This window comes from Amphibalanus amphitrite, unplaced genomic scaffold (genome assembly GCF_019059575.1).
Source record: "Amphibalanus amphitrite isolate SeventyFive unplaced genomic scaffold, NRLGWU_Aamphi_draft 000758F_arrow, whole genome shotgun sequence".
NCBI lineage: Eukaryota > Metazoa > Arthropoda > Thecostraca > Balanomorpha > Balanidae > Amphibalanus > Amphibalanus amphitrite.
Genome location: NW_024882252.1, coordinates 114295 through 142271, shown reverse-complemented (window position 1 = coordinate 142271; position 27977 = coordinate 114295). Strand labels below are relative to the sequence as shown.

The 27977-nt window shown below is 51.0% G+C and overlaps 2 protein-coding genes across 2 annotated transcripts; both read left to right on the top strand.

Annotated features, from left to right (window-relative positions):
• The first annotated feature begins 19 nt into the window (after positions 1–19).
• On the top strand, positions 20–27315 carry LOC122365701 (potassium voltage-gated channel protein Shab-like). Its single transcript, XM_043337132.1, has 6 exons — positions 20–188; positions 15686–16361; positions 21893–22721; positions 22974–23070; positions 24899–25013; positions 27198–27315. The coding sequence occupies exons 2-6, from the start codon at positions 15696–15698 to the stop codon at positions 27276–27278; spliced, it is 1788 nt and encodes a 595-aa protein (XP_043193067.1). The 5' UTR covers positions 20–188; positions 15686–15695; the 3' UTR covers positions 27279–27315.
• On the top strand, positions 1252–9654 carry LOC122365695. Its single transcript, XM_043337127.1, has 5 exons — positions 1252–1297; positions 1545–1567; positions 2024–2618; positions 9180–9303; positions 9505–9654. The coding sequence occupies exons 1-5, from the start codon at positions 1252–1254 to the stop codon at positions 9572–9574; spliced, it is 858 nt and encodes a 285-aa protein (XP_043193062.1). The 3' UTR covers positions 9575–9654.
• Positions 27316–27977: the final 662 nt, after the last annotated feature.

Genomic DNA, 27977 nt, shown 5'->3' with positions numbered 1-27977 from the left:
GCAGCCGCGCCGTCCGAGGCCCGTCGGCGTCGACGACCCTCCGCAGTGTGCCGTCGGGCTGGGTGTCGAACGATCGTCGGCGTCCGTGTCGACATCGACGCCGAGTCGTCCGCCGTCGGGCGGACCATGCTGTGATGACAGCGGCCTTCAAAAACCGTCAGACTGGCTCGCAACGGGATTCCTTCGAAGTGAGTGTCCCTGGCGGTTGGTGGGGCCATGTGTGCGGGGTGGGTGGTGTTCTGTCGTCGTTCCGTTGGCGCTCGAGCTGCCGGGGGCTGCCGTGTACGTATTGATCCTGCAGCGTGTCGTGATGAATTCGTCATAGCCCGGCCTTCTGAAACTTCCTCGCCCGGAGGTTGTTTTAAGGGATTAACAGCCGGTAGTCGGTAGGTGGCGAATTTACGGCGCTGCCGGCTGTGCTCTGTGTTCGTGAACCGTCTCAGGTCAGCCTTTGGAGCCTCTGACGTATCCCGCTCGGCCCGGGGGTCCGTGACTCGGCAGTATGTCCAGCTGGTAGGGCTGAGGCCGTTTTGGCACATTTCCAGCCGATCTGCACAGCTCCGTACTGCGAACTTCGCACCTAGTGACCGGGCTGTGCGCCATGGGTGCACACAATGCCAACGGTGCACTGCAATGGCGAGCAGCAGAACGGCAAGAAATGGTTTGGCAATGACATACGATCCAAAATATCTATTCCAGCTCCACCCGTGCCGTGCCCGTATCAAATGTTACTAAGGATTCGTTTAATGCTTGGTGAATGTAAGGCATTTAAATCGTTTAATTGTTTCTGAATAACCTCCTTACAAAATTATACTTTTCATTGATGTATTTTGTTTTTGTTTTAGATGAATGAAAAGTATAATTTTGGAAGGAGGTCCTTGTAGATGGCGCCCGTCCTATCCTATCCTTTCCTGCAGCTTGTCCGTCTTCCGACCCGTTTCACATATCCTTCGTGCTCGTTTCCCGATAAAACCGGCGGCTCTAGGAGCCGAAGTGCGCGTTGGAGCGGCGGGCCGCTGAACGCTTGTGCGTAGGGATATAGTGCGCGTGTTTTCATTAATTAGATGGCGTTGTTAATTAATTGCTTTTGAAATATCATTGGAATATTTGTACTATCTCGTAGGGCACCGATTGTGCTGGTTGTAAGCGGATATTGTGTTTTCCGGAATTTCGAATGCCGCGCTGGCAGTCACGTGACCGGTTCTGATGTCGAGTCCGACTGCGCGGAAGGCGGTCTTTTCGTTCCCCGCCATGATTGGAGGCGGATGTGTTGCGGGTGCTCCGGATTTTGGTACCGGTGAGTGAGGTTCTAGAGGTTTGTAACTGCTGAATCTAATATGGTAACTACTCAGTTGAATTTATGTGATGAATATTTGTTTTGTTGTATAACTTTAATGTGAAAACCGGTTTATATGAGCTGATATGTTCGATTCTCCGGGACAGTGGCTCGGTTGCCCCCGATTCGGGGAGGACAAGCTGTGGAGCTTGTTTGTGGAGGCTGCCCTGGTGGCCTCGTGAGTTCGGTCGCCGTGGTCGTTTGGCAGCGCGCCAGAGACTGGATAAGCCGGTATGTTATCACTAAAGATGCTCATTGTCTATCTTTGCTTTGAATTTCGATACCTCAACGTCTGCTGTGTATTGCTTGATTTATTTACTTACTTGTAGAATGTTAAACAGAGTTCTTGGACCCCGAGCTGTGTTGTGACCCATTTTGCATCGTGCCAACTGGTATTTGACTCGAGCTCGTATTGTGTGGATGTGTTTGCAGTAACAATCAAATGATCGAAGACGGGATCCAGAGCGGTCCAATACAGATCTGTCCACGGCCAAGTCTCTGAGGTGGCCAGGTGACCGAGGGGTGGCAGGGAGCAGATGCGGGCGATGGTGGCGCGAGCAGTGGCCGGGGGCCATCTGCATCTACAGTTACGGCTTCCTTCTCCGCGCCTTCATCTGCTGGTGAAGCCCAGTAGCGGCTTCCCTCTCTGCGCCTTCGGCTGCGTCTGGAGCTACAGTTGCTGCTTAGTCTCTGCGCCTTCATCTGCCTCTGGAGCTGCAGCACCGGCTGCGCGCCGCGCCTTCCAGGATTCTGCCTGAGTGGTGTGTGGCTGGCTGGCGCGGAGTGGTGTGCGGCTGGCTGGCGCAGAGTGGTGTGCGCCGGCGAGAGGCGCTGCGTGGTGTATGCCGGCGAGAGGCGCTGAGTGGTGTGCGCCAGCGAGAGGCGCTGAGTGGTGTGCGCCAGCGAGAGGCGCTGAGTGGTGTGCGCCAGCGAGAGGCGCTGAGTGGTGTGCGCCAGCGAGAGGCGCTGCGTGGTGTGCGCCAGCGAGAGGCGCTGCGTGGTGTGCGCCAGCGAGAGGCGCTGCGTGGTGCGCGCCCTTGGTGCGTGCAGTGTAGTGTGCCCCTGGACGGGCTGAGAGGGTGCTCCCAGCGGGTGAGTGCCCCTCTGGCGGAAACATCTTTCGCGGAGCTGCACCTTCAGCTCTGCATCTGCTTGAGTAGCAGCGACCGCCTCTCCTCGCTGCCTGGTGCCGGCATCCTGGTTCGGCCGGAGCTGGGAGCTGGAGGATCTGGCCGTCTGAGGTTTGCTGCTACCTGCTGCTTCTGCTGGACTGAGTTGACTGGTAAGGGTGATCCTGTGGTGGTCCTGCGCTGGTTTTAAATTGTGTTATGTGGTGTGTTTTTATATTGCTGGGAAGTGTCTAGGTTAAGGTGTTTAGATTAAGTGATTGCTGAGGAATGCGGTATCCTCTCAGTGCTGGGAAGTGTTTTTAAGTGTCTAGATAGTAGATAAGTGAGGGTGGAAGGTCTGTGGTATCCCCGCTGTGCAGATTCCTATTCCCTCACCCTGAAATGGCGCCTACTAAGGAGGAGTTGGGAAGGTTGAAGCTGACAGAGCTGCAACGGGAATTAGAGACCCGTGGGCTGGAGGTAACCGGTAAGAAGCAGGATTTAGTGGATAGGTTGTGGTCAGCCCTCGAGACTGAGATGGACCAGTTAAACCCGGCAGAGAATAAGGTGAGTCCCCGAGAAGCTACTGGAGGGCCATCGACAGATGTATCGATTATTTTGGCGAAACTTAAGCTCCTCAAGGAGGAACAGGCCGTAGAGCAGGAGCGGATGGCGGTGAGGGCACGCGAATCGCTTTTGCAGGCCAGGTCGGAGCAGCTTAAACTTGAACGCGAGTTGGTAGAGGCAGGGCACCTAGTGGAGCCTGAGTTGGCCCAGGTGCAGGTTCCGATCGAGCCGGTGGGTAAGCCCTCACTGGGGGAGGCCCTCAGTGCCCAGGTCAAGCGGTCCCTGTTGCCCCCCGCAGAGCTCCGCCCGTTCAGCGGCGAAATAAGAGACTATCGTTTATTTACTAGATCGTTCCAGGCCCGTATTGAAACAAAGACTGAGGACCCAGATGAGCTTCTTTTTTATCTCGATCAATATACGAAGGGAAAGCCCAACCAGCTCGTGCGAGGGTGTCTCCACCTGGGGGAGGCTGGTTTTGCAGAGGCAAAGCGGCTCCTGGAGGTTCGCTACGGCAACAGTGTGGGGCTGGTCGACTCCTATGTCGAACAGGTGAGAGGCTGGCCTAAGGTGGCCGCTGGCGATGTTGAGAGTCTGGACCAGCTCCTTCTGTTCCTGACCGAGATCATGAACGCGATGGAGAGTGTGGAACTGAGTGAATTTGACCATCCAACGAACTTGCGCCTTGTCATGTCGAAGCTGCCCTCGTACCTCCAGGATCGGTGGATGAGAGAGGCAGATAGACTCCTTCAGGAGGGCTCGACCGTGCGCCTGTCGAACCTGGTCGGGTTTCTGTCCGCTGAGGTCCGTGTAAAGCGGAATCCTCTGTTCGGTCCTCGTAGTGCCGAACCCGCGCGCCGTGAGGCTGTGTCCAGGTCCTCTCCCGGGTTTAAGGTGAGCGCAGCTCGGGTCACACGACCGGGCGCGGGGTCAGGGCTGTGTCCTTTTTGTGACGGTCGCCATGAGCTGGACAGGTGCCAGCGGATGTTTGAGAGGCCCTGGCCTGAGAGGCGTCGGACGGTGTTACGAGCGGGGCTTTGTTTCGGGTGCCTCAGGGAGGGTCACCGTGCCCGCTCTTGCAGGAGCCAGCTGACTTGCCGCTCTTGCGGTGGGCGTCACCCGTCGGTGATGCACCGGGACCCCGACTGTGACGCTCGTGGTGTTCCAGCTGCCCCTCCGGTTTCCGCCCAGCCGCCGGTGGCGCGGCGTGGTGCCGGCGGCGGCCGGGAGTTGCGGCCCGAGGCGGCGGTGGTGCCGCCGCGCGGAGATGGTGTGGCGCCACCTCGTGGTGGATTTGTGGCGCCACCTCCCGGCGGTGAGGGGTCGGGTTCCCACAGCGGAGCCGTGATCAGTGCGAGCCTTGGACTCCAAGGTGTCGATCGGACGGCGCTGCCGGTCGTGGCTGTGCGCCTCCGTGGTCCAGACGGCAAAGTGGTCGTCACTAACGGATTTTTGGACCAGGGCTCCTCGGGATCTTTCCTAACTGACGGACTTGTTTCCTTGTTGGGACTCCAGACCGAGGAGACGAGTGTTGTGCTCGAGACGGTGGGGAGCGGGAAGAGGCGGATTCAGACGTGCCTCGCGTCGGGCGTGCAGGTGGCCGATGCGAGAGGGGGAGCTTTCCATGCTCTGCCGCCTCTGATGACCGTTCCGTCCCTGCCGGTGACTCAGGAGGACAGGTGTCCGAGGAGTGAGCTGAGGGCAGCCGCTCATCTCGCCGATGTCGCGCTGACAGAGGTGGACACGCCTGTGGGGATCCTGATTGGGTCGAACTGTGCCGAACTGCTTCTTGCCAGGGAGGTCCGGGCTCCGCCTGAGGGCCAGGCGGGGTTGTGTGCCATCCGTACCGTGTTGGGGTGGTATGTGATCGGACGTGTCCCTGGGACAGCAGTCTCGAGGGGCAGGCTGACTGTCAACTTCCTGAGGGTCGAGAGGGCGACCGATTCTGATGATGGGGTTACCCAGAGTGTCCGTGATCACTGCTCGGAAGGCTGTCAGTTTCGAGCCATGTACGAGCGGGACTTTGGTGACCTGTCTGATGACCGTGAGTGTTTTTCCCTTGAGGAGCGTGAGTGGATAGCCGACGTCGAGTCAGGCGTCCGGCGGGACTCGGAGGGTCATTTTGAGATCCCCCTTCCCAAAACCGATTTTGGAGAGCTGCCAGACAGCTTCGGAACGGCGGCCAGACGGTTGAACTCACTCCGGAGGCGGTTCCGATCTGACCCAGAGTATTTTGACCAGTACCGGCGTGTTATCAGCTCGCTGGTCGATGACGGGTACGCCGTTCCAGTCTCTGACGATGACGTCACAGGTCCCGTATGGTACCTCCCCCACCATGGCGTGTGGGAGCCTGGTAAGGGCAAGCTGCGCGTGGTATTTGACTGCGCGGCTAAGAGTGGTGGTACCTGTCTCAATGACTTGCTGAGGAAGGGACCTGTTCTGACGAACTCCCTGCTGGGGGTGCTCTGTCGATTTCGTGAGGGGCGGGTCGCTTTTGCGTGCGACATTCAGAGCATGTACCACAGGGTGCATGTACCAGAGTCGGACACGAGCATGTTGAGGTTCCTGTGGTTCCGTGACAACGATCCGGACGGAGATGTGCAACTCTGGCGAATGAGGTCTCATGTGTTTGGAGCTGTGTCGAGTGGGAGTGTCGCCAGTTTCGCACTGGGCCGGTGCGCTGAGGAGGGTAGATCGAGCTATCCGGAGGCCGCTGATGCTCTGATTCGCAACACATATGTGGATGACGCACTGTGTGCTGTGGACTCCGTTGAGGATGCTGTGCATCTGGCACGGGATCTGAAGGCGCTGTGCGCCACGGGAGCGTTCAATATGACTAAATTCACCAGCAGCAGTCCGCAGTTCCTGAAGTATGTACCCATGGAAGACAGAGGTAAGAAAGTCAAACAGCTGGACCTCGACAAGGACCGACTCTGCGCCGAGAGTGCGTTGGGTCTCAGATGGTCGGTCGATGATGACACCTTCCGGTTTCAGTTCCGAGGTGAGGAGAAGCCCTGGTCCAGACGTGGTGTATTGTCCACTGTCAGCTCTGTTTTTGACCCCTTAGGTGTGGTCTCCCCCGTCACCGTGACGGGACGCGTGTTGGTCCAGAAGCTGTGCGCTCTCTCTTGTGGCTGGGATGACCTTCTTCCTGCCGTACTGGCGGAAGAGTGGCGAGAGTGGCTGGACAGGGCTAGAGAGCTGGATCTGGTCCGGCTAGATCGATCTATCGTGGGCCCACCCGGGGAGGTTCTGACCACCCAGCTGCACGTGTTCGCTGACGCCAGTGAAAGTGCGCACTCGGCTGTTGCGTATCTCAGGCGGGAGGTGCGCTCATCTGAGGGTAAAACGGAGCGGTTTGTGGCGTTTCTGATGGGGAAATCGCTGGTGAACCCTATCAGGTTTGTGTCAGTTCCGCGCTTGGAGTTGGCCGCCGCTGTGTTGGCGGTGAGAGTGAGGAAAGTACTGCAGAGGGAGTTGGGCACCCGATTTGATACTGTTCATATGTGGACTGACAGCATGATAGTCCTGAGTTGTATCCGGAATCGCACGACGCGGTTCAAAACTTTCGTGGCTAACAGGCTCGCTTACATTCATGATGGCTCAGAGGTAAGCGAGTGGTCATACGTGCCGACGGACGCGAACCCAGCGGATGTGGGTTCTCGGGGCTGTGCGCCGACCGACTTGGGACCCTGGTTGAGCGGGCCCGATTTTCTCGCGGGGGACGTCGACTGCTGGCCGGTGGAGCCTGCTGTTCCGTCCGCCCTGCCGGCGAGTGAGGTGAAGTCGGTGCCGGTCGTCCTGACAGCGGTCGGAGCTGATTCGGCTCAGCCGTGTGACGTGCTGATTCAGCATTTTTCTTCCTATTTTAGACTTAAGCGAGCGGTGGCTTGGTACCGTCGGTTCATCGATGTTCTTCGGAGCGGTGAGTTCCGAAGATGGTGCTTGGCGAGACGGCGAGGGCTGCGGCGCCGGGAAGTGCCCGTCCGGACTTCTCTGACGGTGTCAGACCTACGCGGCGCCGAGCTGGCGATCTTGCGCCGAGTCCAGCGAGATCTGCCAGAGTACCCGAGCGGTGTGTGTGACGATGGTCCAGTCAGCGTCAGGCGGAACAGTCCGCTGGCGAAGCTACGCCCTATACTGAGTGATGGTCTGCTGCTGGTGGGCGGTAGGCTAGAGCGGTCCGACTGTATCTCCGTGAGTGCCAAGCACCCGGTGATCCTGCCCAGGCGGCATCATGTGACTAGGTTAGTGATAAGGGAGGCTCACGCTGAGGTGGGTCACGAGGGCAGACTCCATACCTTCTGGAGGCTGCGTGAGAGGTTTTGGGTTCTGGGTGCCGGACCGGAGGTCCGGAGGCTGATCCGAAACTGTGTCGTGTGCCGGAAGGTCAATGCCCGTCCTCAGCGGCAGCTGATGGCAGACCTGCCGGAGGAGCGCGTGTCCGGTGACACGCCAGCGTTCTCTTCCGTCTTGTTAGATGTATTTGGTCCGATTTTAGTTAAGGCTGGACGGGGGGAGAAGAAAAGGTACGGTCTGATGTGTATCTGTGTTGTCACGCGCGGTGTTCATATAGAGGTTTTAGATTCTCTCCGCACCGATTCCCTCATCAACGCCGTCCGACGTATCAGTGCCCGCCGGGGGCAGATCCGTCAGGTGCGGAGTGATATGGGTACCAACATGACTGGCGCTGATCGAGAGCTCCGAGAAGCGCTGAGGGACGTAAGCAGCCGTGATCTCCAGCGTGCTGCTCTTCAGAGGGGTATCGACTGGAGGTTCAACCCTCCAACTGCCTCTCACTTTTCCGGTGGAGTGGAGAGGCAAATCAGGACGTTCAGAAAGATTTGGAGGTCCATGCCGACGCAGCAGCGGGTGGACGATGAGTCGTTGCAGACCCTCTTCTGTGAGATAGAGTCCATTATGAATGACCGCCCTCTGACTTACGTGTCTACCGCTGATGGCGATGTGGAACCCCTGACTCCGGGACACTTGCTGTTCCTGAGGGGCCGTCCTGGGCCGATTCCAGGCGAGTTTCGAGAGGCCGACTCGTTCTCCCGACGCCGTTGGCGTCATGTCCAGTACTTGGCGCAGCAATTTTGGACTCGCTGGAGGAGCGAGTACCTGCTCTCACTGCAGTCTCGGCAGAGGTGGACGCAGGAGTCTCGCAACCTGGAGCCTGGGGATGTAGTCTTGCTAGTAGACGAGAATGTGCAGCGAGGCCAGTGGCAGATGGGGAAGGTACAGGAGGTTCTTCCCAGCCGAGATGGCAAGGTGAGAAAGGCTCTCGTTAAGACTAGCACCTCTGTGTATCTGCGCCCAATACACAAGATGGTAGTGGTGAGGTCCGACTCCGATCTAGAGTAAGTTAGAAGTAAGGTGCCGTCTAGAAATAGGCTGCCGTCAGCCACAGGGCTGATCAGGCTCGGTAAGGTAGGATAGGTAGAGTGTGAGCGGGACGCTCATCGGTTCAGTGTTGTGTGGTGGTAGATATATATATATAAATATTTTTTTTTTTTTTTTCGTGGACGGATCGTCAGGTTTGTAGAGGTTGTCAGCTTGACGGGCGCTCCTGTGCTTCGAATGCCTCAGTCATTCGAAGGGGGGAGTGTAGATGGCGCCCGTCCTATCCTATCCTTTCCTGCAGCTTGTCCGTCTTCCGACCCGTTTCACATATCCTTCGTGCTCGTTTCCCGATAAAACCGGCGGCTCTAGGAGCCGAAGTGCGCGTTGGAGCGGCGGGCCGCTGAACGCTTGTGCGTAGGGATATAGTGCGCGTGTTTTCATTAATTAGATGGCGTTGTTAATTAATTGCTTTTGAAATATCATTGGAATATTTGTACTATCTCGTAGGGCACCGATTGTGCTGGTTGTAAGCGGATATTGTGTTTTCCGGAATTTCGAATGCCGCGCTGGCAGTCACGTGACCGGTTCTGATGTCGAGTCCGACTGCGCGGAAGGCGGTCTTTTCGTTCCCCGCCATGATTGGAGGCGGATGTGTTGCGGGTGCTCCGGATTTTGGTACCGGTGAGTGAGGTTCTAGAGGTTTGTAACTGCTGAATCTAATATGGTAACTACTCAGTTGAATTTATGTGATGAATATTTGTTTTGTTGTATAACTTTAATGTGAAAACCGGTTTATATGAGCTGATATGTTCGATTCTCCGGGACAGTGGCTCGGTTGCCCCCGATTCGGGGAGGACAAGCTGTGGAGCTTGTTTGTGGAGGCTGCCCTGGTGGCCTCGTGAGTTCGGTCGCCGTGGTCGTTTGGCAGCGCGCCAGAGACTGGATAAGCCGGTATGTTATCACTAAAGATGCTCATTGTCTATCTTTGCTTTGAATTTCGATACCTCAACGTCTGCTGTGTATTGCTTGATTTATTTACTTACTTGTAGAATGTTAAACAGAGTTCTTGGACCCCGAGCTGTGTTGTGACCCATTTTGCATCGTGCCAACTGGTATTTGACTCGAGCTCGTATTGTGTGGATGTGTTTGCAGTAACAATCAAATGATCGAAGACGGGATCCAGAGCGGTCCAATACAGATCTGTCCACGGCCAAGTCTCTGAGGTGGCCAGGTGACCGAGGGGTGGCAGGGAGCAGATGCGGGCGATGGTGGCGCGAGCAGTGGCCGGGGGCCATCTGCATCTACAGTCCTTAAAAAACAATTAAACAATTACTGAGGACTGATGCAATAAATAATTTAATTGTGATTGTAAAAATGAATATTAATCCTAATAAATTAATGAGACGTAGCAACGAATAAAACTTTCGCTTCTTGGCTGATGTGTCGTAGAGTTATAGCGGGATAAACTGCATTTCATTACAGCAATTAATTCATTCATTATAGCTCAGATTATCAAACGAAAAAAACTCACCAGCAGATTAGGCATACGGGCAAACGGACACAGGCGTCCGATCTTTTCTGACTTATAGCATACACGCAGATCAAGGCAGTAGCTAATCCCAACTGGCCAGCTAGGCCACCCGTTCAGACTGGCAAGTTATAGTTGGACCACCTTGAGAACTGATAATTGAATTTCAAGCTTGGTTGGGGCGAAATGGAAAGGTCCCAGGGGGCTGTGGAACGTTTAAGCGTTCACATGTTGAGGTTCAATTCATTATGTAGTTCATGGTTCATTCGGACATGAAAACGAAACAAATAAAACTGCACTTGACTATGATTAAAGTTATGAAATATTGTGCTCTGTTTATTCACGCAGCTATAGCCGTATCTACCTTTCTGGAACCATTGCTTAATATTTTATAATTTATCAAACTTGTTTTTGGCACTTCGATGCTATCAGCCTAATTGTCAATAAGTTTACTGCTTGTTTGTAGCAGCGTGGATGTGATGAAAGAGCAACGTTAGAATAGTTAATTACCATTCTCGAAGTCTAGAAAGTCATTTAAGATGGCTGATTGGACGCAAAGTTTGAAACAGATTCAGCAAGTTCCGTAAATGTGCTATCCGATTTATCAAAAGAAGTGGCAAACAGACAACAAAATGATTTATCTGAAGAAAAGGGCAAAACTTCTCATTTATAGAGGACACATTCTAAAGAAAGACATAATTACTTTTACGGTAAGTATGCCTTTCAGTCCCGTCCCAGACCGGTCAGTGACAGCGCCGGCCCCTGAGAATACCAGTACAGCGCTGAGACGGAGACCGACGTCATCGTCTCCGATAAGGATCGCTGGCGGTCCGGCCAGGAGACTGGCAGCCGGCCCGGTCAGGACCCATGCAACGGATCTCTTTTCCGTGGTGATGGCCCCGTGCGTCGCCCCGCCCTCCCCTGGTAACGAGCCGTGGGTGGCCCCGCCTTCCCCTGGTGACGAGCCGCGCTGTAGCTCACCGGTCTCTCTGAGGGCCAGTACGTCCTTCCGACTGCTCGCTGGTTGTCAGGTGTGCTCTGCCCAGTTACCAGTTATGACTCAGAAGCTGTCGGTCAGGTCACTGGTTTTAATGTAAGTACAAATAAGAGCTTTGGCGCCAGGTGTATTCACACGTTCAGTCGCATTCACACCATCCTTATAGATCATCACGTTCATAACATCCACCGGACTGATCTTATCAGTCATCTGAGAGCCACGCTATAGGTACTGTCAGAGACACACACGACTGTCAAATCGATACGCATCGTTCCACCTCGTCTGCCTGCACCAGTCACAGACTGTTCCAGGCCCGCCCACTGCAGCCGGGAGCTTCTGTCACGCACCGTCACATTCCCACCCGTCACCCGTCACATCGTCACGCCCGTCACATTGTCTCGACACTTGCTGTGAACTCAGTCGCTGTCAGAGTGCGTTTGTCACCGTCCAACCCCGGACCTCTCAGGGCATTCTGAGTCAGCTTAGACCCGGCCAAACGCCACTCAGAGCTGGATTACCAGTCGCTTTGAACGCGGACGATGTATTTTGTCAGGCGGATAGCAAAAACTTCGCCACCGACTATCGCGCTCAGACTGGTGTGGGAGTTTTTTTTTCGAAGGAGTCAAAACAATGTAGCTCTCTTGAATTTTGCGCCATGTTTTTACTTTTTTATCTGCATGATTGAGACAAAACATGCTGCAGATGCGCCGACCTCTTTCGATGAGTTTTAGTGGTTCGGAGATGATTCGGTGCTTGGAGTGTTCCTGGAAATTGCCCAGACAGACCACTGGCAGCTGTCAATTTGCGCACGGCCAAACGGCCGTTTCGTCTGACAATGCTTTGCTACTTTTTCATTTTTCTGTTTTTGCTCGCCTGTTTCGAGGACAACTGTTAAGAAATAGCCTGTCAGCCAAGAAGTCAAATACAGACGCTGAATTAAATGACGATGCGTTTGTTGGAAACTATGACTTGATGTGTGCACCAGCAGCTTCAATGAACTTTTGTCATTATTTCTTTGCATAAATTGGTGTAACTATACGTGTTGTTTGATCGAAACTTAAAATGTGAAGGCTTTATCTGAACGTTCATTGTGACATGTATGACATAGATAAGTGAATTTTTTTGAATATAGGTAAAGGTACTGTATTATAGAAGCCTTCGCAAACGCGTTTCGAACATATCTTCGTCAGTGCTAGCTTCCCATCCTAATACAAAATCAAAATGATTTTTGATACAATGATTTTTGATTTTTGATTTTGTATTATGGGAAGCTAGCACTGACGAAGATATGTTCGTAACGCGTTTGCGAAGGCTTTCTATAATACAGTATCTTTATATTAAAAAAGTGTCACTTCTCTAGTCATACATGTGAAGGCTTTACCTGCTCGACGACACTGACACGACAATAAATTATTCAACTGTAAATGCCAGAGCTATCCACAATGACATTTGAAGCGCGCTGGTTTCCAAAACTAAAGAAACATAGCCAGCTATAAAGGAAAACATACGAAAAATATCTTAGCCCACGATTCGCATCAGTATGCAGGACCGTTTTTAAATTACATTTTATATTTATCGGAATATGCTTTTATCTTACTTTGCGAGCTATTCAAATGAGAAATTGGCCACATCAGATTCCCATAGCTCCCCCGAGCACGTGATTCACACTCGCAGTTGTTTTGATATGCCCGACTGGCACCGCTGTTCCGCCATTCCGTAACGCGGGAGACGAACGGGTTCGAGCCCCGACCGGTATAAAATATTCACCGGACTGCTGGCCGTGGCCAGTCCGGGTCGATACGCGGTGCGCCGCTCACCCGGCGCCGTGACCGCCCGTGACCCGTGACCCGTGACCCGTGACCAGCGTCCCGGGCAGTGGCGCAACACCGCCGCGCCGGCCAGAGCCAGATATGACCGGCACGTGCGCCGGGAGGCGACCCTTACACCCACGGCAGGCTTCTGAGAGCCATTCTGAACCAGTCCAATTCCAAATTGGGATTGTGTATGCAGTCGTCTGGGCAGTAGAGTTAAACGCGAATCATCATCAACTAGAGTTACTGTGGGCTCCGCAGTCAGAGAAAATGAAATAACAATGGAGAATGTTGAAACTGTACGGAAAGTGGGCATATTGGATTAACCTATCCAAATGCTTAGGGAGCTATGAAGGGTGCTTGGTCATTTCAGTGAATCCTGTCGAAAACTGCGATATAATTCAGCTCTTTATGCTTCATTAGTATGAGCATAAGCCGGGCTTAATGACATGCGACGCCCTTCCATCTCATCCTGATGGATCAGAGTTTCCGGAATCCTCTATTTAGCATTATCTTCGTTGTTCTTGTAGGTATGTGAAGGCTGTAATTCCACAACAGCCCAGCATTTGAGCAAAAAACCCTCGGCCTAAATTCAAACATTCTTATCTGTAAGTGGTTACACATACGCCAGCTATGTACTTGAATGCATCACATTATTTGAAAGGGTGTGAATACTACCATCCACGTTAGCACCCACTGGCATGGATGCTGCGTTCCTCTGAATTTGTTTCCCAGCTGGCTCTCGAGGAACGTAGGCGGATCTCGGTCAGATCACAGAAAGGCGGGGTCGCTCGATCACTGGTCCATTGAACCGTGAACCGTATCAGAGATGCCAATATGCCGCACGACACTGCGACGCATGTCGTCGCTAGGATCGGTCGCCAGCTCCGTCGTTATGCACAAGGCTTATACTAACGAATTGTATTGTGCGTCTTATAAAACTGATGTTAATAAGAATATACAAATTTGCTTATCATTGCTACTTCCTATATATTAAAATGAAATGAATGAAATGAATGAAATGAATGAAATGAATGAAATAAATGAAATGAATGAAATGAATGAAATGAATGAAATGAATGAAATGAATGAAATGAATGAAATGAATGAAATGAATGAAATGAATGAAATGATACCTACAATTAATCTAACTGAATAGAAGACTATCCATGAGGTTCAATCATACCACCCTTTTATTATTACCAGCCGCTCTGACCGGCCTGAGCTGCGGTAGGTATATGTATACCGCCGCCCGTCACCACCGGCTGCTGACAGGCCACCTCCGGCCGCCTGTGAAAGCCAGCCGTCGGCGGCACGTGCGAGTCCGTGTGTACCGTGTCAGGTATGCGGCGTGATCAATACGGACCGACTTACTGAGCTGCCGGCGCCACTGCAGGCCGGCCAGGGTCGCAGGGGGCACAGCGCCACGCCAGGACAGCCCGGCGACAACTACGCACTAGGTACTTACATGGAAACGGGTAAATTGGGTTACGCTATGGTGCATGGTGGTTAACTGGGCATTGTTTGTGGCTTTAATTGTAACCCGCAATTCTAGCAGCTGCACTTGTATCATCACTATTTTATCAGGACAGCCCTTGTCGACATAAGACTGGTATGTATTTTCCCCGTCAGTGGAGTCCAGATAAGCCGTCATATCGTGTCGTGTACAGACGACGGTATCGACTGCCGTTCCCGGCTGTTTGTCTGTTACATTCCCCGGGGCCACGCGGTCCACTCTGTCCAACACAGCCGCTGCAGGTCTTATCTGGCTGATACACTCCCAGTCGCCTGCTATCACCACTGCTAATGGGTCTGCCTGTCCGGTATAGCGACAGCCAACACGCCCGCTCTGGTCAGTGTGACGGAAACCCTCCGGTCGCTCTGTCCGACAGGGCGACCTGACACCATCTACGCAGCTCTGTTTGGTGTTGGTCAGTCGTTACGCCGTTGATGGTCGTTACGGCTCTCCGCTGGGCTCCCCGGCAGCCCTCTCTAGGTCGGCGCTGTAGCGTTGGCGGCGGCGGCGGCGGCGGCGGCAGCGGCTGCCATCGATCCGAGCCGCCCGGACCGCCGCATCAGACGTCCGACTCGTAATCGCCGCCGCGTGCCGTGTCACGCCTCCCGCAGCGGCGAGAAAACCGGCCGAAAAATGGGCCCACACTGACGAAACCTAGCACAAAACCGCAGTCAAACACGCCTGCCGGGACCACCGATCATCGGCAGCAAAAGGGGATAGTGGGGACCGCCAACAGGGCAATATGCTCTAAAGAGCCCGTCTGAGATAGGTGATTGTCACGTAATCAGGGATCAGATGGATTTCATCCGAGCCAAGATGGGAGGGCGAGTGTTGCTGCGAATGTCTTGAAACTTTTGTCACGGCTGGATGTGGTGTACGAGCATTACGTCCGCTACATTATCGTGCGGATACTGGAACTGGCCTGTTGAGACGGACGATGTTCCGGGGAAACCGTTTCCAGCGGTCGGGGTGGCACTCGGGAGTAGATTTCAGACTTGACATGTATATGCACGCATTCATACCCAGATTGTGTCTGTCTGTGGCCGCAGCGGGCAGCGGGGTTATATTCAGCGCGCGTGTCGGCGGCCGCCGACTGAATGGACCTCAGCTGGGTTGGTTGACCTCCTCAGTGACACTGACAAGTGTGGCTCGTTATGGGACGCCTGATGGTCGTGAGACTGGCCTACTTTTGTGATGGCACGTCCCGACACCAACAATAGCTGAGCTATGCTGAAATAGAAATACGGACATGGACGCATAGAGCGTGTTTTGGTGTCGTGGAAATGGTCTATCGATAATGAAATGATGCGTTTCGCATGGCTCGTGCCATTATTGAACCTAACCTAATAAATTACTGGACATATCAGCATACACAGATCACTGAGAAGGCATCAATGTAGTAACTGTTCATGACGAAAACCAGTTCCAAACAAACAACGTGTCCATGTCTGTTGTTCACCCCACTCTCCTCTGTTCCTCAGGAAGTCGGCGATGGACAATAAGTCGGAGGGCGGCGGCGGCGGCGGCGGGGGCGGGGGCGGGGGCGGGGGCGGCACCTCCAACCGGCCTGCCAGCGCCGCCAGCCAGCGGGCCGGCGGACTCACCGTCGCCGCTCTGCGCAAGGCGCTGGCACCGCCGCCCCCCGAGCCGGCCACCATCATCCGCGTCAAGTCCATGAACAAGCGGGTGGTCATCAACGTGGGGGGTGTCCGCAACGAGGTACTCTGGTCAACCCTGGAGCGGCTGCCGCGCACACGGCTGGGGAAGCTGAAGGGCTGCAACACACACGAGGACATCCTGACCGTGTGTGACGAGTACTCCCTGATGGAGAACGAGTTCTTTTTCGACCGGCACCCGCGCTCGTTCTGCAGCATCCTCAACTTCTACCGCACGGGAAAGCTGCACCTGGTGGAGGAGATGTGTGTGATCGCCTTCAGCGAGGACCTCGAGTACTGGGGCATCGACGAACTGTACCTGGAGTCGTGCTGCCAGCACAAGTACCACACGCGCCGCGAGTATGTCAACGATGAGATGAAGAAGGAGGCCGACTCGCTGGCGGCGGCCGATACGGACCAGTTTGGTACAGGGAAGTTGGCCCAGTACCAGAAGTTCCTCTGGGACCTGATGGAGAAGCCCACCACTTCTCTCGCCGCCCGGGTGAGTGGGGTCGGGTCAGATCCCCCGTTAGTGGGACTGGGATCGGTTCGGAGTCACGGAGAGGGGATCTGGTCGACGGAAGTGGGGTGTGCTGGTATGTGAAGAGCGCATTGGTGGGGATCGAGGCAGGACATGAAATTTGGTGGTGGTTCTTTCAGATACCGGGAGATCTAGCGCAGGGAATTTAATCGAAAATATACGATGAAATGGAAAGCTCTTTCCTAATACGAAAGAAATAGGAAAGCACCCAATTGAATAGATTACCGAAAAATAACTGGTTGGGCTGTTTTGGACATTCTTTTAAACGAAGCATACCCTTGCTGACATCGCCTACGACAGAAGCTCGGTTAACACATTGAGGGAACACAGCTCACTGAAGATGGCAAAGAACAAAGTTAATGAAGGGAACTGGGCGCCGGTAAAAGTCATCGTCTGATGCTGACAAATCCTGCGTCAGCCAGTACTCTATAAATGGAGACTGGCTGAAAAGGTGGCCTCGCCTTTCGATCCTCGGGCCAGGGCGGAGCAGAAATATCACACAGGGGTGGGTGCATGCCGGCTCAAAGTGGCCCATGCATGCAACTGCATGTGTACTGCATGAATTTACTTATCCCTGGCATGTAATAAAGATGCTACGCTGATGATTGCTTTAACGCTTCGCATGGCTATTCATGTTTGCTGGAAGTGTTATTGCCAAGAGGTCTTTTCTTCCATTGATTTAATGGTTGTTCCGCAACTGCTGTCAGCAAAGAAAATCTATATATTTACTGAATTACCGTATATATAATTGCGCAATAAGGAAACGAATCTAAAGCTTTTACAACTACAAATAAAAACAAATTCTGAAGCAAGTGGGTATATATTGCATGCTAGAAGTTTATTGTTAAGGCATTGTAAAAAAACTATGCAGCTTATTCTATATATTCGATTGCAAACCCTTTAGAAGGCGCGTCGGAACGTTTTTCTGCATGCTGCCAGTTTCTCCTAAGAGGCGATAAATGTTTTCTAACGGCAGTAAAATTTTAGGCTGAAGACCTTTAAAATCCAGTCTATTTTGTTACGTTCCCGTTTGTATCACTCTTTTTAGCGTACGGATTCCGCATAAGTCATTTGACAGTATAGCTCATTGATTTATATGTTGCCGGACTCTTGAGACGTTCAACTAACGGGTGTCTACTAATTTTTGGCACAAATGTTTGATTTATTTTTATTTACACTAACGTCACCCAATGTCACTGAAATTCTTTGCATATGAAGACCTAACAATTGTGCACTCGCCACAAAATTTTTATTTTATTTTCGTGCAATATTCACTTATCATGGAGACTTTGACTAAAACGCAGGTTCGTGAATTTGTGGCCAATTTTGCCAAAGAACACCATTTCCTACCAAAAAGCGAGCTTGTGTCACGGCTGGAGGTAGCAGGAGTGTCGAGAAGAACTGCCTACCGTATATTAAAGAACATTGAGACAAGGGGTAGCAGTAAGCACGCCGGTAAAGGGAAAGCTGGCGCAAAACCCTCCAAACTTGGGCCCCAGAAGAAGCGCCTTCTTTTGAATGCCGCCAAGGGACGCGTTGGAACATCCCTGCGCGTGCTGGCCCGGCGTTTTGGCGTATCTCATTAGTATGTGGCGAAAATCCTTCATGATAACAACATAAAGTATACGAAAGGGATCAAGGTGCCCGAGGTCACTCCTGAGCAAGAAAAGCGGCAGAAGACCCGGATAAGACGGCTGGCCCGTGGGTCGTTCTCGAGGAACGCCGAACTGGAGGTGGTCATGGATGATGAGAGCTATTTTACGTTCTCAGGATGTGATATGCCCGCAAACTCCGGCTTCTACGCTGGCCCTGGAGGAGACGTACCGAATGACGTCAGATTCCGGCCTATGGGAAAGTTCCCGAGAAAGCTTCTCGTCTGGGTGGCGATCTCTCCCAGGGGGGTGTCAAGCCCTGTCATCTGCCCGAGCCGCACCAACGTAGGGGGCGACTTCTACCGCCAAGAGTGTCTCCAGAAGAAACTTTTCCCATTTTTGAGAGAACAGTACCCTCATGGTGGGTTTATTTTTTGGCCAGACCTGGCAGCGGCCCACTATGCCAAGAAAACGGTCACCCTTCTGGAGGAGGCTGGGGTGCCGTTTGTTGCGCGTGATGAAAACCCGCCCTGCGTGCCTCAGCTGCGCCCCATCGAGGACTTCTGGGGCATCGTCAAGCAGGAAGTTTACAAGGGCGGATGGAGAGCGGCATCAGAAGTCCAGCTGAAGAACCGTATTCAGAGGGTTCTTCGTTCGATCCGAGAGGAGGTGCCGCGCACCATGATGGAGAGGGTCCCGGAGCGCGTGCGCCGTGCCGAGCGACGAGGAGTCAACAGCAGCCTGCACTGATCAGATAGCGTTAAGTATGAGTGCTTCCAACCATGTGTGAAGTTTGGTGACGTTTGAGCAAAATATATGTGATTTATGAGACATTTAGTTTTGTGCCAAAAATTAGTAGACACCCGTTAGTATCTGGCGCTTTTTGAGGCCCTGCTTTCGTGTTGCACACACAAAGATAATATTTTTCCCATCTGAAATTATACAGACTTATCGCCTTTTAAGGAAAAGTACTGAATTTCCATTTCTTGTATGAGGTTGCGTTCTTATGCGCTTCTATTTGGATCCTTTGCAATGAAAACAGATGTATTATTTGTAGTTTTGGAGATTCTATTTATTGGTTATGTCGTTCCAGTTTGTGTATAAGTTTGCTGATTCTGTGTGATGCTAATCCAAGTGATCGCGCATCACTTTCTTATGGATAGAATACGAGAGATAAAATCATGCTGTATAAAATTAAGTTATTCCATTTTTTGCACATTTTCGGGCCATGTTTGCCCCATGATCATCCACAAAATGATCAATTTACGAATGCTTCTGATACATTCTCCAATGCATGCTCCCTGCTCAATTATTTGGCACCGTCTCCTGTTAAGCTTTCTATTCTATGGTTGTGCGATGCAATCATTCATTGAAATAAGCATTTACATATTAATTTGTGCTACGATTAACTGTATATACAGACGTGCTGAAAGGTGTATTATTGTTCCCTTCTATTCGTGCTTTTAATGATAGGCAGCAAATTTCTTACTTGCTCTCTTTTTAAGACAAGAGTTTTAAGGTTATCTTTCCACCTGTGTGTCGTCATAAGTTCATTCGTTGATCCTAGCGACCTCTCAACATTAACACTAATTTATATGCTACCGGAGGAAGTTTGTCAGTGTCTGATGTTGCCGGCATCTGCGGCTGCCTGCGTGGCCGGTCCGTACGTTCCGTGTGTGGCTGGATGTTGGCCGTGTAGCCGCCTGAGTGTCCCCCCCTCCCCCGGTCTGCGCCCGGTGCCCCGTGTCCCGCGCACCGCCGCCCCCGCTGCGCCCGGCGCCGGCGGCCCGGTCGGTCGGTGGGACCGGCCGGCCGCCGGCGCCCCTCTCCGTGTCGGTGTGTTGGTGTCGGTGTCTGTTCTGTCGGCAGGCCTGGCCGGCCGGCCGCCGCTCTGGCTGCTTGTGCTGGGGTTGGGCAGCGGCGATGCACCAGCGCTCTGCCCTCACTGGCCGCGGGGCGCCGGCACCACTGGCTCAGGCCGGCCGTCACCAGCCGGGCACCAGTGGTGCCGGCGCCCCGCGGCCCCTCACGGCCCGGGACCCCGCCCTCTCCCCCGCAGTGGGTGGTACTCAGAGTCCCTCCCAAAGGGGTCCGGTTCCAGCTTCCTCGATCATGGATCGTCTCTGATTCCATTACTGAGGCCCACTTTTGCCGTCCCGCAGAGACGGCACCTAATTGTTTGAGGGAATCATCTTCTCTCCGCTGACCTTTGAGGGGTGCGGCCATTTGATGATGACCTCCCGCGTCGGTCTCACATTAGATAGAGTTACATAATTGAAGGCTCGCCGTTAGAACTGACCAATATTCCTTTTAGACATCCATAAAAACATTTCTTTTTTGCTTTTGTATAAATTCAGAAACAATCCCCAAAGCCACCTGACTATCATTTTCTTTATAGCTCTACTCGTTAGCTTTTATGTGCATCGCAAAGAATAACCTAGCTTTCACGGTGGTGTTGATTGCTTGTTGTGTAATGCTTCCCTTTTTAAATGAGCATCGAGGCAAGTTTAATGTTATATGTATTGCATTATGGGAAAAGCACGCTTTTGCTGTGAGATGTGACTAACAAATTATTTTTACGACTGCATTTCGCTGTTTACTTAGTACTAACTACTTGATAGTTAATCCAAAATAATAACGTGTGGTTGCTATTTTATGGAGCAAACGAGATGCGAGCATAGAACAGCTATGCTGGCGTTGTAACAATACATATGCTTTACAATACGATATGCTTTATATTAAAATTTAACCTCAGTAGCTATCGAATGGCCGTGTTAAAAGTAGTAAAGTATAATGCCGCTTTAGCTCAAGTTTGTAAAGAGTGTAGGTAAGCGTTTGTCTGGCATTGCCCACGTAGTTGTTTTTACCTCGACCGAGCCGGGGCTGGAATAAGTATACGTTTGGATTGGGGTGTTGGGGCTTTTCTCGTCCTATGACGTATTATATATTCCGGCATATTTGTTAAGGTTTCAGAAGCCGCACTTACAACCATCTCATATAACTTGCAGGATGTGAACTCAGTCGAAGATATTTTTAGCATTAGGACTCCAAGGTCAAATTAGATATCAGAACATAAGGGAGACGGTTATTCTCATTTGCATGGACTTCCGACATGATGGAGGTGCCTATTTGGCGAAAGTCGACTGTCCGAAGGTTAACAGGTTATAGTGTTCGCTCAATAAGTCGCGCCAACTGGCTCTTCCTAGGTTTGTATTTTCCCACTACAGATATCGGATCGTCTTCCCGTCAATCGGGAATAGAAGCCCCTACGCTGTTGGACTTTTTGACACATGGATAAGCAGTCTGGTCAGAACTTTAGGGGCACCCTTCTTCATCCTCTTCCACGTGAGCCCGTACCGAATGCAAGGAAATTGACACCTGCACAGTGCACATCCTTAAATGAATAAGCGCTGAAGTGGTTGACTGCTTTCTATACGAACATCGAAGAAACTTATTTGGCGCAAAAACGATACAGGCTAGACAAAATATATATCAACTTCTGATGCAGTTGTGGTTATTGAATCCAAACGCCCATATGGCGAATGCTGCTCTAAGTAAGCTCACCAAGTTGAAGCGTTTCTATGTATATATAAATTGGTTAAAAACCGAGCTGCAATGATGTTGCTGTAAAATCGCCTATAAAAGGGGATCAAGCATTTTCTCAAGATTCAAGGAAAAAATCGAGCCACTTATCTGTTAGACTCCAACAACAACAACAACAAAAAAAATGAGCCCTGGCTCGGAACAGGTAAGGGAAGTAGAATATTGTTAAAGGTCACCTTTTTCAATTGGCTGAACAGCATACTCTAGAACATGTAATGCGTTGACGAACAAGCTGGGAAGAAAGACATACCTAATTATTTGCATAATTCTTTGACGAAATTTCGTTATTTCTTGCAGGTTCTCGCCATTATCTCTGTACTTTTCATCGTAGTCTCAACCACATCCCTAGTGCTCAACACAATGCCTTCCCTGCAGCAGGATGGGGAGGACAATAAAGCCCTGTTCCAAGTGGAGACCGTTTGTATCACATGGTTCACCATAGAGTACCTCCTACGGTTCGCCGCCTCGCCAAATAAGTGGCAGTTTTTCAAGGGCGCCATGAATATCATCGACCTGCTGGCGATCATGCCGTTCTACGTGTCCCTGTTCCCCCTGGACTCTGACTCGTCCGAGTCAAAGTTCGACGACGTGCGGCGAGTAATCGCCATATTCCGCATCATGCGAATCCTGCGCATCCTGAAGCTGGCGCGCCACTCGACTGGCCTTCAGAGTCTGGGCTTCACCCTCCGAAACTCCTACAAGGAGCTGGGTCTGCTGCTCATGTTCCTCGCCATCACCGTCCTCATATTCTCCAGCCTGGCCTACTTTGCCGAGAAGGACCACAACCCGGAGGACTACGGTAGCATCCCGCACACGTTCTGGTGGGCCCTGATCACTATGACCACGGTGGGGTACGGGGACGCCTATCCGATCACCACGCTGGGAAAGGTGATCGGCGCCGTGTGTGCCATCTGCGGGGTGCTGGTCATTGCCCTGCCCATCCCCATCATCGTCAACAACTTCGCCGAGTTCTACAAGAGCCAGATGATGCGCGAGAAGGCCATGAAGCGGCGCGAGGCGCTCGAGAAGGCCCGCCGAGAGGGCAGCAACAACAGTATCAGCGACGTCAACCTGCGCGACGCCTTCGTCAAGCCCATCGGCATCGTGGACGTCATGCTAGATCCAGGTGCAGTTCTGGAGCTGGCGTCCGGTAATCAAATGATGGGAAACTGTTAAAGTTGTGTGCGATTAGATTACCTACATAGTAAGAAGATGCATTATAGTAACCTTGGTTTCGTTTTTTTTTTTTTTTTTGTCGTATATTCCTTATCATAGCTAACTATCAAACATGTAACGTATCATGCTGTTTTTGAATTGACGTGTTTTGTGAACTTGTTCCACCACATCGTTGGCGATGACTCGGTACAACTGTCTTCAGACGGTCGACTGCCAGACGAGGGAGCCACCAACATCCACGTGGCCGAAAATGACGAGAAGCGCTCGCCGCAGCTGAGCGCCAACCAGCTCAACACGAGGTTAGTAGCTAGCTCTTCCGAGAGCTGACCTCAGCTCCGGTCAGCTCTGCTCACGAACGTACCGCACATGCCACAGTCAATCTATAAATTGACTCACTATCGAGTCCAGATAAGCACCGCCTGTGGCAAATAACTCAGCCTCTCGGCGTCTTGTGGGCATGATTGGATGATACTGTTAGCGCGAAACCAGCCGTAAATATGATTTGGGATTACTCAATCTTGCGATGGATGGTGACGGCCAATTTCTAAAAACGCATTGGAATACGAAATACGGGAAAAGTTAGTCGCGCCAAAATTCTGAAATCATCCGAGATGTGAGATCCTCTTGTAGTCTGACTATGTTGATTCTCTTTTTTGTAGCGACGTTTATATATAGTTTTGTTTTATATAGGTACTGATCTTTTGAGAACAATGAATTCTTAGAAGGATGAATAACCTGTTGCTCATTTCTATCAGAAATAGAAAAAATAAACCAATATATATTCGGGCGTGGCCCTTCTTCAGTGGTACAAGATCACAAGATGATCACAAGATGATTGTGATCTTGTACCACTGAAGAAGGGCCACGCCCGAATATATATTGGTTTATTTTTTCTATTTCTGATAGAAATGAGCAACAGGTTATTCATCCTTCTAATAATCTTATTAACAATGCTCAGCTCAACGTTCAAATACCTGAAAACAATGAATTCTTCAAATGCTTAGAAACAGTCTATGTATATGTATGTACTTACCTACCTCTATGGTAAGAGCAAACATCAGCCTCGTAACATTGAATCAATGATACTTTACCCTGTGACCCAGTTTATATACGAGTAGAATTGGACCAGATGAGAGTGATTGTCTGTGGATCTGCACCATTAAGCTCCAACGGAAAAAACTATATGACCTCATTGGCCATCTTATGGGCCCACTAATGGCCTAGTGTCCCATTATGAGATAAAGGAATGTCTCCGGCGCATTATTTCCGAATTCGTTTACTTCTATAAATCGTCTGCTGATGCAATGAATGGTAACATGAAGTCTATTCGAAAGTCACTATAAGCAGCTGCCATTGATATTGTTTACTTACAATCACACTTAATTTGATATATCCATTAAGTGGCTATTCTTAGTTCCGTCGGGAATTTATTCACATAGACAATGGCGTTGTTCTATTTTTTTTTCGAAATACAATGGTCTTCTCAAATGGACTTACCTGAACGGCACAGCGCTTTAGTTTGAAGTCGACTTTGCGACATCACAAATTCCCGAAGTTTTACGCTAAGAGAGCCAGCCCTACCGTGTATCCGAAACTTTGGGTATCCTGCAGAACTATAAATTAACTATCGTGTCTCATAAAACGGGGCAGTGTACCTACCACCTCGAACTTTTCTCTTCGCTTGCTTCAGGCCATAAATATCTTACCCTAACATGTTCGACATGAAAGGGCTGCAAATGACGAGCTGAGCGCATGTCTCTTATATTTGTTAATCTTATGTTTGTCTTATGATATAGCGATGATAACGTTATACATTGTTCGTCTGCTTCCACTCAGTGATAACAAGTTGTTCACGCTCAGCGTACTGCGCCACAGACGAATGTTGCTTAGTTATCCTCCCAGCCGATAGATGGCACTAATAGTTGACGCCTGAAGTTATACTGTACCGCCAGACTCCACAACTGCACCGCTGAGCGGTACGGCTGCAATACGGATAAAGAACAATTTCGACTCAAGCGGCCGGCGCTCGGTGCACGTTTTGTAGATACGTTGGAGCTACACTGAGCGTTACCCTGGGATGGCATCTGCTGTATCTTGCTTCTGACTCTGCTGATTGTGTGCCGACAGGCCTGTCGGTGGTGGCGAGATGTCGGCCGCGTCTCCCGGCACCACGCGGAAGGAGCACGGCACACCTGAGCGGCGACTGCACGGCGTGCACGCGCTCAACGCCATCTCCCCGGCCGTGAGTGCCGCATGGGGCAGCGCACGGCCACGGGGGAAACACGAGCAGTACACGGTCCCGGGAAACAGCTAGTGCACAGTGCCGGGGAAAACAGACATCCACTACCGCGGAAAACACAGGCACATAGAGTCACTGATAGGACACCCTAATGGAACACATCCAGTCATAGTCAGACAGAAGTTCAATCACAACCAGCCTTGGACAAAACGGAAATGAATGCCTGCCCAAAATGATATTTTAAAACAGAAATGGAAAAAATATGCCCGGGTATAATAAGCCCAAGCGCTCATTATAACACTGGTCTGCACCATTAATACCTCAACAATCTACTCCATTAGTCCATGTTCTAATTAAAAAAGTCATTTATTGAATTCTCGCCTTGCATGGCTGAAGGGCCGGTCGAAGGGCCATCTTGCCGCTGCCCAAAATGACTGATATGTTGTCGGTCGGTCCGGCGGGTCGATGCGTCTTGTTCGGCTGGACACGCGACCCAGGCCCGGCTGATGGCCCGCCCAGCCGACCCGTAATCCAGAGTCGCTGTTTTACGGCCTTCTGTGCGATATCAGCGCGGACCGAATCGCAATCTCGCCAGGACGATATTTTCCGAGGCTCGAAGCCCGGCCCTATGAAGCCCGAGTGCTGATCTACATAAATTGGCGGGTCAAGATAAAGTGATACCATATATTAAGCTGTGGATTTCTCTTTGTCTTCATAGCTCACAGACATTTGTGATCTACTTTTATATTGCCATCGTATGACCAAAGTTGCATCAGAGTGGGAATTAAAAAATGAGTTACCCAAATTTGCACTCTTCACGTTTGTTCGCACACTGCAAAGCTGGCGCATTCTTCTATTGTGCCTGGTTGGGCACTTGTTTTGCTTTACTCAGCTGATTGTTAAACGTGAATTAGTGATAAGGATACCTAAATCCACCTACAGGACACATCGCACGCTATTCTATCACCGACTGGCCTTCCACAGACCTTGGGTCTGCAGAGCGTGAAACAAAAGATGCTGCTTATACGGCACAGCTGCCACTGACTGGGGCTCACCAGCAATGAACGCATTGGATGCTGCCTTTGCAATGCACATAGCACACATTTTGCGTTATGCTGCAAACGAGAATGAACAATATACCTACTCGTAATACGCACACATGTGCTTTGGAGTGATTGCCGTATTGTTACTTTTAGGAAGGCATTTTAGCACATTTTGATTACTCGTTCACGGAAAGACAACTGTTAGTGGTTATGTTTTACTGGCAATTGTTAAGCATTACCCAATTTTAGTTTAAGAAGTATTTGATTCGTTAAGAATCGATACATTTCACTACTCTGTGAGGAAAATATTTGGGACCATGCTTAACTCCTGGCAATGACAAAATCGTTCACGCGAAAAGAAGTTTACAAAGCAATTCGCACCAGATGCAGAAAAGCTTATTATTATCACCATCAAAACATAATCTTGGTAGGTCACTGTTGCCAGTTTTGCCATAACTAAGGATTTTCAATGTATTCGTTCTTTTAATGTCAATAATGAAACAATCCTTTAGAACGCTAAGATGACCAAAATATAACACGAATTTATCTCATTTCTCGTATCAAGTGTTTGTGTTCGAGACGCTTGTTGACCTGACCTTGACACTATTTGTCGATCACTGGGCACATCTCAAATATCGCTTAGCGGCTGTCGTCTTTTCTTCGTAAGAATCGGAACGCACGACACGCTCATTGCAATAACTGACAAATCATCATGTGATGTTTTTATTTAGAATCACAGGCTTCAGCTACTTCACCGTTACACCTAATCAGTACTCACACAACAATTTAGAAAGACTGAATGATAGGTTCAGGTAGCTTGCACAATCTTTTCTCGCTATCGTCTTGTGATCCATTTGAATATCGTGCTGTGAGTAAATGGCCATGCTTTTCTGCCTCAGTGGTGTCAGCACTTGCTAATTTTTCAAACTGATCGTGGCGTATTTCTTCTTCACCTTTCACGTGGCAGAGACGCGCAGGAAGCCGGCGGCCCGTTTGACAGTGCGTTGCCTCATGCCGTACATAGCTGTGAGCTTCTAGCAGAGCTGTGTCTGAGGCTGATCGGTGCAGCTCGCATGCGTCGGGCGGCGGCCGGCAGCTGGCGGGCGCCGCGCCGCCGACCGGACGGCCTCTTTCCTGCCTACAGGCGCTGACCGGCCGGGAGCCGACCGAAAACGGCGCGCGCCTCGCGCCGCTGCCGCTCACGCAGACCGAGACCTCTCAGTAACGCTCAATAATTCTCTTAGCTCATCCACTGCTCAGGTAAGCTCCACCTCCGGCGCCGCGGGCGCAGCGACCTCCGCGCCAGTAGGCAGGCAGTAGCCACCAGCCAGCAGCTGGAGGCTGCCCGAATCCAGTAGTCAGCAGCAGACAGTTGTTATCCAGTAGTCAGTAGCGGGCCAGCCGTCGTCATCCAGTACCTATTTAATCCAGTATGCAGACTGTGCCTAACCCATCGGTCATTGGATGCCAGTCGTCAGTCAGTCCCAAGTGTCTTTTAAATCCTAAGACTGCTCTGGCCCAGATGCATTTTGCCTGCTTCACACCGGCCGTTTGAACGGCGACCGAACATTGGCAAGACATGCTCTGTGGACACTGGGCATTAACGGAAGCTAGCTGCTGAATTGAAGGTCTATAAAACCGGCTGCAGATTTAAGTCATTCTGACAACTATTGTTGATAACAGGCTTCCAAACCATGCTATTGATCACCGGTTGCCAACCCATGTGTTAAATATGTGAGCAATTTTGATATGTATCTGTAAAATGACATATCTAATATGTCACTAGTTAATAGAAATAATGGATCTTTAGGTACAATGTTGAAAATAAAAGAAAATACCAAAATAATAACGCTTATTAAAAACAGGTCCGAGATAAAAATGCGATCAAATATGATAGCTTTAGATTAGAGATTCCATAAAAAAT